This window comes from Neofelis nebulosa, chromosome 1 (assembly GCF_028018385.1).
Source record: "Neofelis nebulosa isolate mNeoNeb1 chromosome 1, mNeoNeb1.pri, whole genome shotgun sequence".
NCBI lineage: Eukaryota > Metazoa > Chordata > Mammalia > Carnivora > Felidae > Neofelis > Neofelis nebulosa.
The window spans coordinates 243,387,909-243,404,355 of record NC_080782.1 but is presented as its reverse complement, the minus strand read 5'-3'; the positions used below and the strand labels follow the sequence as shown (position 1 = coordinate 243,404,355).

Below are 16,447 nucleotides of genomic sequence, written 5' to 3'. Positions count from 1 at the left end.
GGATGTAAATTTAAAAAAAAAAATAAAAAATAAAACAAGTTAAAATTAAAAAAAAAAAAAACAAAACAATGTACAGGGATATATGGGAAAAAACCAACATATTTTAAGTATTTGTTTATTTATGTGAGAGGACCCAAAGATTATTATAAGCTTGAAAGATGGAGTAATTTGCATATATGATATGTAATTTTAAAATTTTTATTGGTGGATGAGAGTGGTTGAACAAAGTAAAGCCTCCATTTAGTTGATCATTCAGTATTTCATATGTGTTGCTTGCTACATAATATTTTAACATTTGTCTGAATTTGAAACAAGATGGCACATTAATTTATCAGAATACTGTATAATAAATACTATATAATATTATTATAAATACAGAATAAATATCCAGAATAATGGATATTTCTTTTGTTAGACGCATATTATTCAGGATCACTTATTATGTTTATATAATTTTGATATGAAGTAGAAGACTGTATTACAACTTGGAGTTTGTTTTAGAAGATGATAGAAAATTCTGTGGAACCATAATTTTAGAGTTGCGCCTAGGGCTAACAGCCAATGCTTAAATAGTTTAATAATTTATTACTAGGGTTTTACTGTATGTAGTTGTTATGCTTCTAGACATTTTTTCTGCAGTATTTCTGGGATAATTTGCACTAAAATTAGTTTTTAAAAAGGCCATAAAATATGAGAGTTAACTATAAATCCAGGGAATCACTCAATTTTAATTTGCTTCACCAACGCCTGGTACATATCAAGAAATTCATCTTTCCTACAGAATAAAGGATGTCTGTATATATGGGACATAATTTTTTTTTTTTTTTTACTAAACACCTTGTCATATTAAATGAGGTAGTTTGTAGGGCATACTAAGGAGTTCAGAACACATGGGAAAGCTATTTTCTATCTCTTAATAAAGTGATTAAAAATCATTCATTGGACCAATGGAAGTCACATAGTGACAACCTAAATAATTATAAATATTAATCTTCATGCAAGTCATATCATCTTCCAAATTTAGCAAGTAAGAGAGGGCATTCTTTTTTTTTTTTTTTTTTTTTTTTTTTTAATTTTTTTTTAATTTATTTTTGGGACAGAGAGAGACAGAGCATGAACGGGGGAGGGGCAGAGAGAGAGGGAGACACAGAATCGGAAACAGGCTCCAGGCTCCGAGCCATCAGCCCAGAGCCTGACGCGGGGCTCGAACTCACAGACCGCGAGATCGTGACCTGGCTGAAGTCGGTCGCTTAACTGACTGCGCCACCCAGGCGCCCCAAGAGAGGGCATTCTTAATAAGAGATGTAGCACACACATTTTTTTCATAGCAAAACATTATGGAATCCACCAACAAAATACTAAAAGATAACATTAATTTTAAAAAATTAATCTGTCAGAATCACAATCTACATCATATTTCTGATCCTCTACAAATTATAGTCATCATTTTGTCACTCTGTTTCAGGTACAATTAATCAATCTGTTTCCATAAGCTTCAAAAACATCCTTGGTTCTGTTACGGACAAATTTTCTTCTATTCATACCTTCCTTCTTATCTTTCAATTTATCTTCCACTTGACAAATTTATTATAGCATCTTGAATCATCTACCTATAGTTCTCTATATAGTCTCAGTGCTATATGAGAAGTCAAATGACTTAATTTTCTCATTGATAAGGATTGTCATTTGGAGGTAAATTGTATCTCCTTTCCCCCTTTTGTTAATCAAACACTTTATTCTACATGTATTCATGTTAAAGAATAAAAGAAAATCTTTAAGGAAAAGAAAACCCACAATATAACATCATAAAAGTCAATCGATTTATGTAGAAGAAATTTAGGTAACAGAAACCCAGATTCTTAGAATGGAAAAAAAGTTTTTTGCCTTAATGCAGAAAGTCCCTGTATAATATCCCAGAAACATGGTTAATTGTCTTTGCTTAAACAATTCTAGCAGTGGGGAATGCACTACTTTATTAAGGAGTTCATTTTATTATGGACAGCTTTAAAATTTGAAAGTTCCACCTGATATTTGTTCATTTTTTCATAGAGAGCATGAGCAAAGTGCACATCTAATGTAGCTGACCTCATCTAGGCTCTGAACAGGGGCATCTTCCCTGCACTTGTGTGTTTTGTATTCCAGATGATTTGACAGCAGATAGCCGTGTAAGAATATCTACATAGATTCTTTTATTTAAAATTTTATGAAGATAAAATTTTATCTTGATAACTGAACTCATACTCTGAAATGAGAACCTGAACACACAGTGAATTACAAATCTCTTTTTCCTTCTCACTAAGGATAGGATGAAACTCTTCACCCATGTGCCTGAAATAACTCCAGTCTAATCTGGATCCTGCATGATGTGCCCTCTATAGGTTTTACCCTATTCAACATGACCTACAAATACATTTGCTTTAAAAAAAAAAAAAAGAATTAGTCATAATTATAAGATTTCCATTGAAGTTTCTATTTATGCTATTCTAAGTTATGATTATCTAGTATACTTTCTGCTATATCCAGATAGTTCTAACTGAATACATAGACCTATAACCTTAGGATCCAGGACTTGAGACTGTCTTAAACGTATCTAAATTTGACTGTGTACATCAACCTTAGCATTTCAGGAGGGTAACTGATATAATAATGGTCACACTTCTCAAAACATCATAATTTTAGAATTTATGACTACAATGTTGATTGCTAATGGAGTTATATAAATTATGCAAGGGTTTGCTACTTGAAAGGCAACTTCAAACTGATACTATGGTATTATTCCATTATTTACTTTGTTGTCATTGTTGTTTGTTTTGTAGAGTACAGACTGCAAAGCTGTAATTAGCACCATGGACGGTAGCTCCTTAGACAGCAATGGATTCTCCCTTCATGTCGGTTTATCTGATGCACATCTCCCAAGAATGTGGGTCGAAAAACATCCAGAAAAAGAAAGTGAGGTATGGTCCTTCTTACTTAAAAATGAGAGACACTATTAAAAAAATATTTCAAATACATTATTTAAATTTGGAAGTTACTGTTAGTCCAGGAAAACTAGCATTGCAAAATGAACTCTCACCATTCCAAGATTTTACAACTAAAAATACTTACGGGATCTGGATTGATAAACTTCTGAGGTTTCAACCAAGTTCCTCATGTGGCATGTTTCTCTATAATGACTTTATTTTTTACCTTAATCCCCACTGAAAACAAAAAATGCCTTCAGACATTACATTGTTAGTCTGTGAATTTTTATAGTTTTTAAATATTGATACTGTAAAAACAGATACAAAATTATTTATGGCCATAAGACCATTTGTGTCCCTATGACAAAGAATCTCTTATTAGAATAAAAATCGAGAATGACATCAGCAAGATGGCCCAACTAGATGTCCTTCACATGTATCCCCCCGCCAACAACAATTATTTGGCATCTATCCATGGACAAAGTGCCATTTGGGAACTTTGGGATCCAGTTAGGAGATTTGGAAATGCCAATACAGCTCAAAAGTGAGGAGAACTGTTTTGAAAAGACAGGCTTGCACCCAGGCGGCTGACTTGCTGACCATGGTCCTGGCTGCAGGCACCATCTGTGCCCCCAGATATCCTGAAAGTACCCTATACTTGGCTCCAGCCTCCTCACAGTCACAATCTTCAAGCAAGCCTGTGAGTCCAGGGACACTTCCATCTATAACCTTGAAGATTCTGAAAAGGCTGTCAGAAGATTCTGAAAATTCTCGGCTCTAACCCCCTCCTGGCCGCAGTCCACAAGCAGTCCTGTTGGCATAGGACCTATTGGATACTCATGTCTGCACCTCAGGAGATCCAGAAAGGGCCTTATACTCTGCTTCAGCCCTCCAGCTATGGAGGGTCAGTCCACCCAGAGACCCCACGGAACACATCTAGCTTCACCTTCAGAGCCAAGTCTGCGGATGCCAGTCATGGCTGTGGAACCTGAAACAGTTGTGGTGCTTGGTTCCAGCCCCTCTCAACTGTAGTCCAGGGCCAATCTTGTCCACTAGAGACTCATCCAGCAACTAGGCAGGAGTATTTCCAGGGACCTAGTGGAAGCTACACCCATCCATGTACCTGGTAATAGGTCTGATGACTGAGAACCTATGGACTCTGAAGTGGATTCTCATCCCAGGTGACTCTACCGAACAGGTTCCGAGGCAGACCCACCCACCCAGGGACCAGACGTGCTCAACCCTCTGGTAACAAGAATATCAGCTGCAGACCACACCATAGACTTAGGAACAGCCTCAAAATTGACTCCAATTCTGCACAATTGTGATTCCAGAGGTAAATGCACCAACCAGGGAGCCAACAGGAAAAGGTCTTTACCTGCCAAACTAGTGCAAGGTTATGCACAGATACCAGTGCAAGGTTATGTAGATCATGAAGAATCAGGCAAACAGGGGCGCCTGGGTGGCTCAGTTGGTTAAGCATCCAACTTTGGCTCAGGTCATGATCATTGTTCGTGAGTTCAAGCCCCGTGTTGGGCTCTGTGCTGACAGCTCAGAGCCTGAAGCCTGCTTCAGATTCTGTGTCTCCCTCTCTCTCTGCCTTCCTCTGCTCATGCTCTGTCTCTCTCTCTTAAAAATATATAATAAACATTAAAAAAATTAGGAAAAGAAAAAGAATTAGGCAAACATGACACCACCAAAGGAAACTAACAAAGCTCCTGTAATTGACCCCAAAGAAATGTAGATCTATGATTTGCTGACAACAAACTCAAAATAATCACCTTAAGAAAACTCCATACAATACAAGGGAACACAGATAAACAACTAAACGAAATCAGGGAAACAACATGTGAACAAAATGAGAAGTTTAATAGAAATAGAAACCATAAAAAAGAACCAAACAGAAAGTCTGGAGCTTAAGAATATAATGACAGGAGGATCCTGGGAAGATGGCAGCATAGGAGGACGCTGGGCTCACCGCGCGTCCTGCTGATCACTTAGATTCCACCTACACCTGCCTAAAGAACCCAGAAAACCGCCAGAGGATTAGCAGAACGGAGTCTCCGGAGCCAAGCGCAGACGAGAGGCCCACAGAAGAGGGTAGGAAGGGCAGAGAGGCAGTGCACGCTCCACGGACTGGCGGGAGGGAGCCGGGGCAGAGGGGTGGCAGCCGGCCAAGCAGAGCCCCGAGTCTGGCTTGCAAAAGGGGAGGGGCCAGACGGAGTGTGTTCCGACAGCAAGCGGGACTTGACATCTGGAAGGTTATAAGCTAACAGCTCTGCTCGGAGAACAGGAGGGCTGGAGGACAACGGGAGGGAGAGTTGTTGAGCCCTGGATGACAGAGCTCAGCTTGGCGGGGAACAAAGGCACTCGCCAGCGCCATGTCCCTCGCCCATCCCCCAGCCAAAATCCCAAAGGGAACCAGTTCCTGCCAGGGAACTTGCTTGCACCATGCAAACACCCAACGCTGTGCTTCTGCTGCGGATCCATCCCTCTGGCGAGTCTGACTCCCTCCCAGTGCCTCAGGGCCCCTCCCGAAGCGGATCTCCGAAGGAAAAGCGAGCTGAGCCTGCCCCTCCCACCCCTGTGCACCTTGCCAATCCAGCTAATACGCCAGATTCCCAGCACCACAAGCCTGGCAGTGTGCAAGTACCCCAGACCGGCCACGCCACCCCACAGTGAATCCCGCCCCTAGGAGAGGGGAAGAGAAGGCACACACCAGTCTGACTGTGGCCCCAGTGGTGGGCTGGGGGCAGATATCGGGTCTGACTGCGGCCCTGCCCACCAACGCAAGTTATTCAAGACAGCACAGGGGAAGTGCCCTGCAGTTCTGCACCACTCCAAGGACTATACAAAATGACAAAACGGAAGAATTCCCCCCAAAAGAATCTCCAGGAAATAACAGCTAATGAACTGATCAAAAAGGATTTAAACAATATAACAGAAAGTGAATTTAGAATAATAGTCATAAAATTAATCGCTGGGCTTGAAAACAGTATAAAGGACAGCAGAGAATCTCTTGCTATAGAGATCAAGGGACTAAGGAACAGCCAGGAGGAGCTAAAAAATGCTATCAATGAGCTGCAAAATAAAATGGAGACAACTACGGCTTGGATTGAAGAGGCAGAGGAGAGAATAGGTGAACTAGAAGATAAAATTATGGAAAAAGAAGAAGCTGAGAAAAAGAAGGATAAAAAAATCCAGGAGTATGAGGGGAAAATTAGAGAACTAAGTGATGCACTAAAGAGAAATAATCTACACATAATTGGTCTTCCAGAGGAGGAAGAGAGAAGGAAAGGTGCTGAAGGTGTACTTGAAGAAATAATAGCTGAGAACTTCCCGGATCTGGGGAAGGAAAAAGGCATTGAAATCCAAGAGGCACAGAGAACTCCCTTCAGACATAACTTGAGTCAATCTTCTGCACAACATATCATAGTGAAACTGGCAAAATACAAGGGTAAAGAGAAAATTCTGAAAGCAGCTAGAGATGAATGTGCTCTAACATATAAAGGGAGACCTATAAGACTCATGACCCATCTCTCTACTGAAACTTGGAAGGCCAGAAAGGAATGGCAGGAAATCTTCAATGTGATGAACAGAAAAAAATATGCAGCCGAGAATCCTTTATCCAGCAAGTCTGTCATTTAGAATAGAAGGAGAGATAAAGGTCTTCCCAAACAAACAAAAACTGAAGGAATTCGTCACCACTAAACCAGCCCTACAAGAGAGCCTAAGGGGGATCCTATGAGACAAAGTACCAGAGACATCACTACAAGCATGAAACCTACAGACATCACAACAACTCTAAACCCATATCTTTCTATAATAACACTGAATGTAAATGGACTAAATGTGCCAACCAAAAGACATAGGGTATCAGAATGGATTAAAAAAAACAAGACCCATCTATTTGCTGTCTACAAGAGACTCATTTTAGACCTGAGGACACCTTCAGATTGAGAGTGAGGGGATGGAGAACTATTTATCATGCTACTGGAAGCCAAAAGAAAGCCGGAGTAGCCATACTTATATCAGACAAACTAGACTTTAAATTAAAGGCTGTAACAAGAGATGAAGAAGGGCATTATATAATAATTACAGGGTCTATCCATCAGGAAGAGCTAACAATTATAAATGTCTATGCGCCGAATACAGGAGCCCCCAAAATATAAAACAATTACTCACAAACATAAGCAACCTTATGGATAAGAATGTGGTCATTGCAGGGGACTTTAACATCCCACTTACAACAATGGATAGATCATCTAGACACACGGTCAATAAAGAAACAAGGGCCCTGAATGATACATTGGATCAGATGGACTTGACAGATATATTTAGAACTCTGCATCCCAAAGCAACAGAATATACTTTCTTCTCGAGTGCACATGGAACATTCTCCAAGATAGATCACATACTGGGTCACAAAACAGCCCTTCATAAGTATACAAGAATTGAAATCATACCATGCATACTTTCAGACCACAATGCCATGAAGCTTGAAATCAACTACAGGAAAAAGTCTGGAAAACCTCCAAAAGCATGGAGGTTAAAGAACACCCTACTAAAGAAGTAATGGGTCAAGCAGGCAATTAGAGAAGGAATTAAAAAATATATGGAAATAAATGAAAATGAAAATACAACAATCCAAACGCTTTGGGATGCAGCAAAGGCAGTCCTGAGAGGAAAATACATTGCAATCCAGCCCTATCTCAAGAAACAAGAAAAATCCCAAATACAAAATCTAACAGCACACCTAAAGGAAATAGAAGCAGAACAGCAAAGACAGCCTAAATTCAGCAGAAGAAGAGAAATAATAAAGATCAGAGCAGAAATAAACAATATAGAATCTAAAAAAACTAGGGGCACTTGGGTGGCTCGGTCGGTTGGGCGTCCGACTTCGGCTCAGGTCATGATCTCACGGTCTGTGAGTTCGAGCCCCGCGTCGGGCTCTGTGCTGACAGCTCAGAGCCTGGAGCCTGTTTCAGATTCTGTGTCTCCCTCTCTCTCTGCCCCTCCCCTGTTCATGCTCTGTCTCTCTCTGTCTCAAAAATAAATAAACATTAAAAAAAAAATTTAAAAAAAAAAAAAAAAAAAAAAGAATCTAAAAAAACTGTAGAGCATATCAACGAAACCAAGAGTTGGTTTTTTGAAAAAATAAACAAAATTGGTAAACCTCTAGCCAGGCTTCTCAAAAAGAAAAGGGAGATGACCCAAATAGATAAAATCATGAATGAAAATGGAATTATTACAACTAATCCCTCTGAGATACAAGCAATTATCAGGGAATACTATGAAAAATTATATGCCAACAAACTGGACAACCTGGAAGAAATGGACAAATTCCTAAATACCCACACTCTTCCAAAACTAAATCAGGAGGAAATAGAAAGCTTGAACAGATCCATAACCAGCGAAGAAATTGAATCAGTCATCAAAAATCTCCCAACAAATAAGAGTCCGGGACCAGATGGCTTCCCAGGGGAGTTCTACCAGAGGTTTAAAGCAGAGATAATACCTATCCTTCTCAAGCTATTCCAAAAAATAGAAAGGGAAGGAAAACTTCCAGACTCATTCTATGAAGCCAGTATTACTTTGATTCCTAAACCAGACAGAGACCCAGTAAAAAAAGAGAATTACAGGCCAATATCCCTGATGAATATGGATGCAAAAATTCTCAATAAGATACTAGCAAATCGAATTCAAGAATTCAAAGAAGAATTATTCACCATGATCAAGTGGGATTCCTTCCTGGGATGTAGGGCTGGTTCAACATTCACAAATCAATCAATGTGATACATCACATTAATAAAAGAAAAGATAAGAACCATATGATCCTGTCAATCGATGCAGAAAAGGCCTTTGACAAAATTCAGCAACCTTTCTTATTAAAGACCCTTGAGAAAGTCGGGATAGAAGGAACATACTTAAAGATCATAAAAGCCATTTATGAAAAGCCCACAGCTAACATCATCCTCAACGGGGAAAAACTGAGAGCTTTTTCCCTGAGATCAGGAACACGACAGGGATGTCCACTCTCACCGCTGTTGTTAACATAGTGTTGGAAGTTCTAGCATCAGCAATCAGACAACAAAAGGAAATCAAAGGCATCAAAATTGGCAAAGATGAAGTTAAGCTTTCGTTTTTTGCAGATGACATGATATTATACATGGAAAATCTGATAGACTCCACCAGAAGTCTGCTAGAACTGATACATGAATTTAACAAAGTTGTAGGATGCAAAATCAATGTACAGAAATCAGTTGCATTCTCATACACTAATAATGAAGCAACAGAAAGACAAATAAAGAAACTGATCCCATTCACAATTGCAGCAAGAAGCATAAAATACCTAGGGATAAATCTAACCAAAGATGTAAAAGATCTGTATGCTGAAAACTATAGAAAACTTATGAAGGAAATTGAAGAAGGTATAAAGAAATGGAGAAACATTCCGTGCTCATGAATTGGAAGAATAAATATTGTCAAAATGTCAATACTACCCAAACCTATCTACACATTCAATGCAATCCCAATCAAAATTGCACCAGCATTCTTCTCGAAACTAGAACAAGCAATCCTAAAATTCATATGGAACCACAAAAGGCCCCGAATAGCCAAAGTAATTTTGAAGAAGAAGAGCAAAGCAGGAGGCATCACAATCCTAGACTTTAGTCTCTACTACAAAGCTGTCATCATCAAGACAGCATGGTATTGGCACAAAAACAGACACATAGACCACTGGAATAGAATAGAAACCCTAGAACTAGACCCACAAAAGTATGACCAACTCATCTTTGACAAAGCAGGAAAGAACACCCAATGGAAAAAAGACAGTCTGTTTAACAAATGGTGCTGGGAGAACTGGACAGCAACATGCAGAAGGTTGAAACTAGACCACTTTCTCACACCATTCACAAAAATAAACTCAAAATGGATAAAGGACCTGAATGTGAGACAGGAAACCATCAAAACCTTAGAGGAGACAGCAGGAAAAGACCTCTCTGTTCTCAGCCGTAGCAATTTCTTACTTGACACATCCCCAAAGTCAAGGGAATTAAAAGCAAAAATGAACTACTGGGACCTGAAGATAAAAAGCTTCTGCACAGCAAAGGAAACAACCAACAAAACTAAAAGGCAACCAATGGAATGGGAAAAGATATTTGCAAATGACATATCGGACAAAGGGCTAGTATCCAAAATCTATGAAGAGCTCACCAAACTCCACACCCGAAAAACAAATAACCCAGTGAAGAAATGTGCAGAAAACATGAATAAGACACTTCTCTAAAGAAGACATCCGGATGGCCAACAGGCACATGAAAAGATGTTCAACGTCGCTCCTTATCAGGGAAATACAAATCAGAACCACACTCAGATATATCCTCACACCAGTCAGAGTGGCCAAAATGAACAAATCAGGAGACTATAGATGCTGGCGAGGATGTGGAGAAACGGGAACTCTCTTGCACTGTTGGTGGGAATGCAAATTGGTGCAGCCCCTTTGGAAAACAGTGTGGAGGTTCCTCAAAAAATTAAAAATAGACCTACCCTATGACCCAGCAATAGCACTGCTAGGAATTTACCCAAGGGATACAGGAGTACTGATGCATAGGGGCACTTGTACCCCAATGTATATAGCAGCACTGTCAACAATAGCCAAATTATGGAAGGAGCCTAAATGTCCATCAACTGATGAATGGATAAAAAAAATTGTGGTTTATATACACAATGGAGTACTACGTGGCAATGAGAAAGAATGAAATATGGCCCTTTTTAGCAACATGGATGGAACTGGAGAGTGTTATGCTAAGTGAAATAAGCCATACAGAGTAAGACAGATACCATATGGTTTCACTCTTATGTGGATCCTGAGAAACTTAACAGAAACCCAGGGGGGAGGGGAAGGAAAAAAAAAAAAAAAGAGGTTAGAGTGGAAGAGAGCCAAAGCATAAGAGACTCTTAAACACTGAGAACAAACTGAGGGTTGATGGGGGGTGGGAGGGAGGGAAGGGTGGGTGATGGGTATTGAGGAGGGCACCTTTTGGGATGAGCACTGGGTGTTGTATGGAAACCAATTTGACAATAAACTTTATATATTGAAAGAAAGAAAGAAAGAAAGAAAGAAAGAAAGAAAGAAAGAAAGAAAGAAAGAAAGAAAGAAAGAAAGAAAGAAAGAAAGAAAGAAAGAAAGAATGGATGGATTCGGTAGAAAAAAAAATAAATCACAGTGACTGCTGCTTACCAAAAAAAAAAATAAAATAATAATGACAGACTGAAAAATTCAAGACAGAGCTTCACCAACTCCCTTAATCATGCAGAAGAAAGAATCAACTAACTTGAAGATGGATCATTTGAAATTAAAGGAATAAAAAGAAAAGGAATGAAAATGAGTGAAAAAAGCCTATATGAATTATGGAACACTATCTAGCAAAAGAATGTTTGCATCATGGGCATCCCAGGAAAGGAGAGAAAGGGGTGGAAATATTATTCAAAGAAATAATAGCTAAAATCTTCCTAAATCTTGAGGGAGAGATGAATAACCAGGTTCGGGCAGCTCAGAGGACCCCAAGCAAGATCCATTGAAAGAAGATTACTCTAAAATACATTATAATTAAAATATTAAAAATCAAGGACAGGGAGAGACTTTTGAAAGCAGCAAGAAGAAAATGGCTCATCACATACAATGGAACTCCCATAGGGCTATCAGCAGATTTTTCTGCAGAAACCATGAGGTCAGGAGGGAGTGCGATGATATATTCAAAGTGTTGAGAGGAAAAACTGCCAACCAAGAATACTGCTCTTTTGGGTTTCTGGACCCAGTTCCAAAGGCAGGTAGGGGGCTTCCCAACATACCACTATACTATGTAAGTCCAGGTTGTTACCTGTACTTTGACCAACTAGCTATAAATCAGAGATTCCCACAATCCTTTCCTCAGTTTTTATTAGCTTGCTAGAGCAACTCACAGAACTCAGAGAGGAATTTTACTCCCTAGGCCACCAGTTGATTACAAAGGCATGTAATTCTGGCACAGCCAGATGACAGATATGCATCGGCAAGGTCTGGGGAAAGGGTACAGACCCTCCATTCCCTCCAGGCACGCCACTCTTCCACATCTCCATGTGTTCACCAATGTGAAAGCTCTCCAAAACCCATCTTTTGGGTTTTAATGGTGGCCTCATCACATAGGCATGATTGGCAAGAATTATTGGCCATTGGAGATTGATTCAGTCTCCAGTCTCACTGCCCTTCCAGGAGTCTATGGACAGGACTGAAGGTTCTAACTCTCTGATCATATAGTTGATTCTCCTAGCAACCAGCCCCCCTCCTTAGGTGGGGATCCAAAACTCGCCTCATTAACATAACAAAAGACACCTTCATCACTCTCATCACTTAGGAAATTCCAAGGGTTTTGGATTAAAAAAAATGTTTTTAATGTTTATTTATTTTTGAGAGACAGAGAAACAGAGTGCGAGCAGGGAGAGGCAGAGACAGAGGGAGACACAGAATCCAAAGCAGGCTCCAGGCTCTGAGCTGTCAGCACAGAGCCCAACATTGAGCTCAAACTCACAAACCATGAGATCATGACCTCAGCTGAAGTCGAAGTCAATATTTAATGGACTGAGCCACCCAGGCACCCCAGAAATCCCAAGGGTTTTGGGAGATGTACGTGAGGAACAGTGGACAAAGACAAAATATATATGAGTTGACCAAATATATATGTCTTATAAATCACAATATAGCATAAACCCAGCAAAACTGTCCTTCAGAAATTAAGGAGAGATACATTCCCAAACAAAAGCTAAGGGAATTCATCACCACTGGACCTGACTTATGAAAAATGGTAAAAAGAGTTCTTGAAATGAAAGAATGCTAGAAAAATACAAGCTTCCACTTGTGGAATGAATAAATCATGGGAATAAAAGGAACAGCATAGAGAATATAGTCAATGCCATTATAATAGATGGTAGCTATACTTGTGATAAGCATAGCATAATGTATGAACTTGTCAAATTACTATTTGTACGCTGGAAACTAATGTAACATTGTGTGTCAAGTACACATCAATAAAAAATTTGAAAATGGGGTGCCTGAATGGCTCAATCAGTTAAGTGTCCGAAATCTCTTGATTTCAGCTCAAGTCATGATCTCATAGTCATGAGATTGAGCCCTATGTCAAGCTCTGCACTGGGCCTGAGGCCTTCATGGAATTATCTTTCTCCCTCTCCCTCTGCCCCTTCCCACCTCAAAAAAAATTGTCCTTTTTAAAAAGTAATTTAAAAATTGGGGTGCCTGGGTGGCTCAATGGGTTAAGCGTCCAACTCTTGCTTTTGGCTCAGGTCATGATCTCACAGTTCATGGGATTGAGCCCTGTGTCGGGCTCCATGCTGCCAGCACAGAGCCTGCTTAGGATTCTCTCTCTCTCTCTGCCCCTCCCCTGCTTGCTTGCTCTCCCTCTCTCAAAATAAACATTTAAAAACTAAAAATAAATAAAAATAAAATAAAATATATGATCCTGTCAATAGATGCAGAAGAAGGGTTTGAAAAAATTCAACACCCTTTCATGATGAAAGCTTGGAACAAACTGAGTATAGAAGGTTACCTCAACATAATAAAGACCATGTATTACAAACACAGCTAACATCAGACTCGATGAAAAACTAAGAGCTTTTTCTCTAAAATCAGAAATAAGAGTGCCTATTCTAGCCATTCCTATCCAATGTAGTACTGGAAATCCTAGCTAGAACAATTAGGCAAGAAAAAGAAATGAAAAGCATACAAATAGGAAAGGAAAAAGTAAAATTTTCTGTGTTTGCAGATAACTTGCTCTCGTGTATAAAAAACCCTAAAAATTCCACTAAAGCACTGTTAGAACTAATAAATAAATTCAGGAAAGTTGTAGGATACTATAAGAAAACTATAGACCATGGGACACCTGGGGGAAATACTTAGGAATAAATTTAACCAAAGGAAGTAAAAGACACATACATTGAAAACCTTAAGACACTGATGAAAGAAATTGAAGAAGGCACAAACAAATGGTAAGATATTTCATGATGGAACCACAAAATACCCTGAGTAGCCCAGGCAATCTTGAGGAAGAATAATAAAGCTAGAGGCATCACACTTCCTGATTTCCAACTATACTGCAAGGCTGTAGCAATCAAAACAGTGTGATGCTGTTGTAAAAACAGACACATAGACCTATGGAACAGAATTAAGAGCCCAGAAATAAACCCATGCATGTTTGTCAACTAATATTTGACAAGGGAGCTAAGAATATTCAACGGGAAAAGGATGGCCCTTTCAATAATTGGTGCTGGGAAAACTGGATATCTACATGCAAATGAATGAAATTAGGCCACTATCTTACACCACTCAAAAATTAACTCAGAATCAGGGCACCTGGGTGGCTCAGTCAGTTGAGCATGTCTGACTCTTGATTTTGACTCAGGTCATGACCCCGGGGTCATGGTATCGAGCCCTGCCATCAGGCTACACATTACATCTACACAGCTACACATCTGGAGCATCACATGCTACAGAGAAATCACTCATGGAAGGGAAAGTCAATAGATGTGGAAACTTCATTGTTAATCTTATTTTAAGAAATTGCCACAGCCACTCCAGCCTTCAGCTGCCACCATCCTGGTCAGTCAGCAGCCATTGACATCGAGGCAGGACCCTCCAGCAGCAAAAAAATAACTATTTTTTTTTAATGTTTATTTATTTCTGAGAGAGAGATTGAGAGAGAAAGAGATTGTGAGTGGGACAGAGAGAGAGAGAGAAAATCCCAAGCAGGCTCCCTGCTGTCAGTACAGAGCCCAACACGGGGCAATCGCACATTTAATAGACTACACTGTGGTGTAAACATAACTTTATATGCGCTGGGAACCAAAACCTTTATTTACCTCACTTTATTGTGATACTTGCTTTATGGTGGTATTCCGGAACCGAACCCACAATATCTCCAAGGCATGCCTATACCAATGTAAACAAGCCAGACCAGTTTAAGATAAACACCAGTCCAGCACCTTTTTTCTTTTTTTAGGCCTGCATGCTTGTTTTTCAACCAGACCTCGATATCACACTCCCTGACCTAGCTGAGAACAATGAAGTGATTATTTGTCTTGATTGCTCCGCTTCCATGGAGGGTGCGACATTCTTGCAAGCCAAGCAAATTGCCTTATATGCACTGTCCTTGGTGGGAAAGAAGCAAAAGATAAACATTGTCAAGTTTGGCACAGGTGAGTGCTCTTTGGCCCCAGTCCAAAGCGTGCTTCCTCCTTGATATGAACATGCTCATGAGTAGAGCTGATGGCTGTTAGTACCCTGACCTCACCTATGGAGTAAGAGGTAGCATAGCATGGAGTTCAAGAACCAGAACACCGGAGCCAGATCCCTGGCTTCACATTCCAACTCTCTCGCTTACTAGCCCTGGCTGTCACCTTGGGCAATTACTTGAACTTTTTATACCTCAGCTTCCTCATCTGTAATATAAGGGTGATAGTTCCTACCTCACAGTGTTGTTTTAAGGACAGAGCTACTTCCTGTAAAGGATTTAAAACAGTGCCTGTCACATATCAAGTGCTTTATAAATACTACTAGTGTTCCTAGCAGCTGAACCAAATGCAAGACCCTTGGTTGAGATGTATGAGGGTCCCAAGCATATGGACAGAACACGTGAAATCAGCACAATGTGGAAAATCTGTAAGGGTTCGGCCAGCGTCAGATCAGCCCTTTTAGAGGAAAAGCAATACCATCCTCCAGGCGGGGGTCCAGGGACATGTCAGCCACCAGAAGAAGGTACTTCAGGAATGAGGAAAGAACCAGAGTAGAGTGCGGGGGCAGTCCGGTCCTGATGATTCTTACGTTCCATCCCATTGAGCAGAAGACCTGCCCTTTTATGAAGGAGCTAGGGTCTGCTGCTGCTGGGCAGAGGTCAGATAAGCCTGGGGAAACCAAGGCCCTGGAAGGAGAACGTGTCCCTGCCGTGGCCAGGCTGCCTGTGCTGTTGTGACACCCCACATCTTACTTTGCATGAGCAATCTGCTACAGAACAGAAGTCTACATGTAATTTTATTCAGGACACTTTGCATTGTAAAGTGCATAATTTCAGTGCACTAGAGTTTATTATTTAAAGGAATAGTGTGGTGAATTTTTGGCATGTTAAAACTATCAAACATTGTTAGTGGTCAGTAAAGTGAATGTTTCGTAGCTACACCTCACGCCAATCTTATCACACAGGTTACAAGGAATTATTTTCATATCCTAAGTACATCACAAGCAACAATGTGCCATCAGAGTTCATTATGGTGAGTAAAAGGACCTTCCTTCATCTCTTGGGTCTTTTCCTATCAAGGTTTAACAGTACTGTCCAGACTTATTCCCCCCACGAGCGCTATTGGAACACCCCCAGTCCTTCAGTTTTTGTATGTTGGTGGGCTCTTTTATTTTATTAATAAAAGCCATATGAACTCATTAA

General features: G+C 40.0%; 1 protein-coding gene across 4 annotated transcripts in view; it reads left to right on the top strand.

Moving 5' to 3' along the window:
• PARP4 (poly(ADP-ribose) polymerase family member 4) overlaps positions 1 to 16,447 on the top strand; it is a 121,523-nt gene that overhangs the window by 63,816 nt on the left and 41,260 nt on the right. For all 4 annotated transcript variants that reach the window (XM_058690589.1, XM_058690585.1, XM_058690592.1 and 1 more), the window contains 3 exons: positions 2,817 to 2,954; positions 15,014 to 15,209; positions 16,210 to 16,277. In XM_058690589.1, the coding sequence (XP_058546572.1) occupies positions 2,817 to 2,954; positions 15,014 to 15,209; positions 16,210 to 16,277 (402 nt within the window). The remainder of the gene's footprint in view (positions 1 to 2,816; positions 2,955 to 15,013; positions 15,210 to 16,209; positions 16,278 to 16,447) is intronic.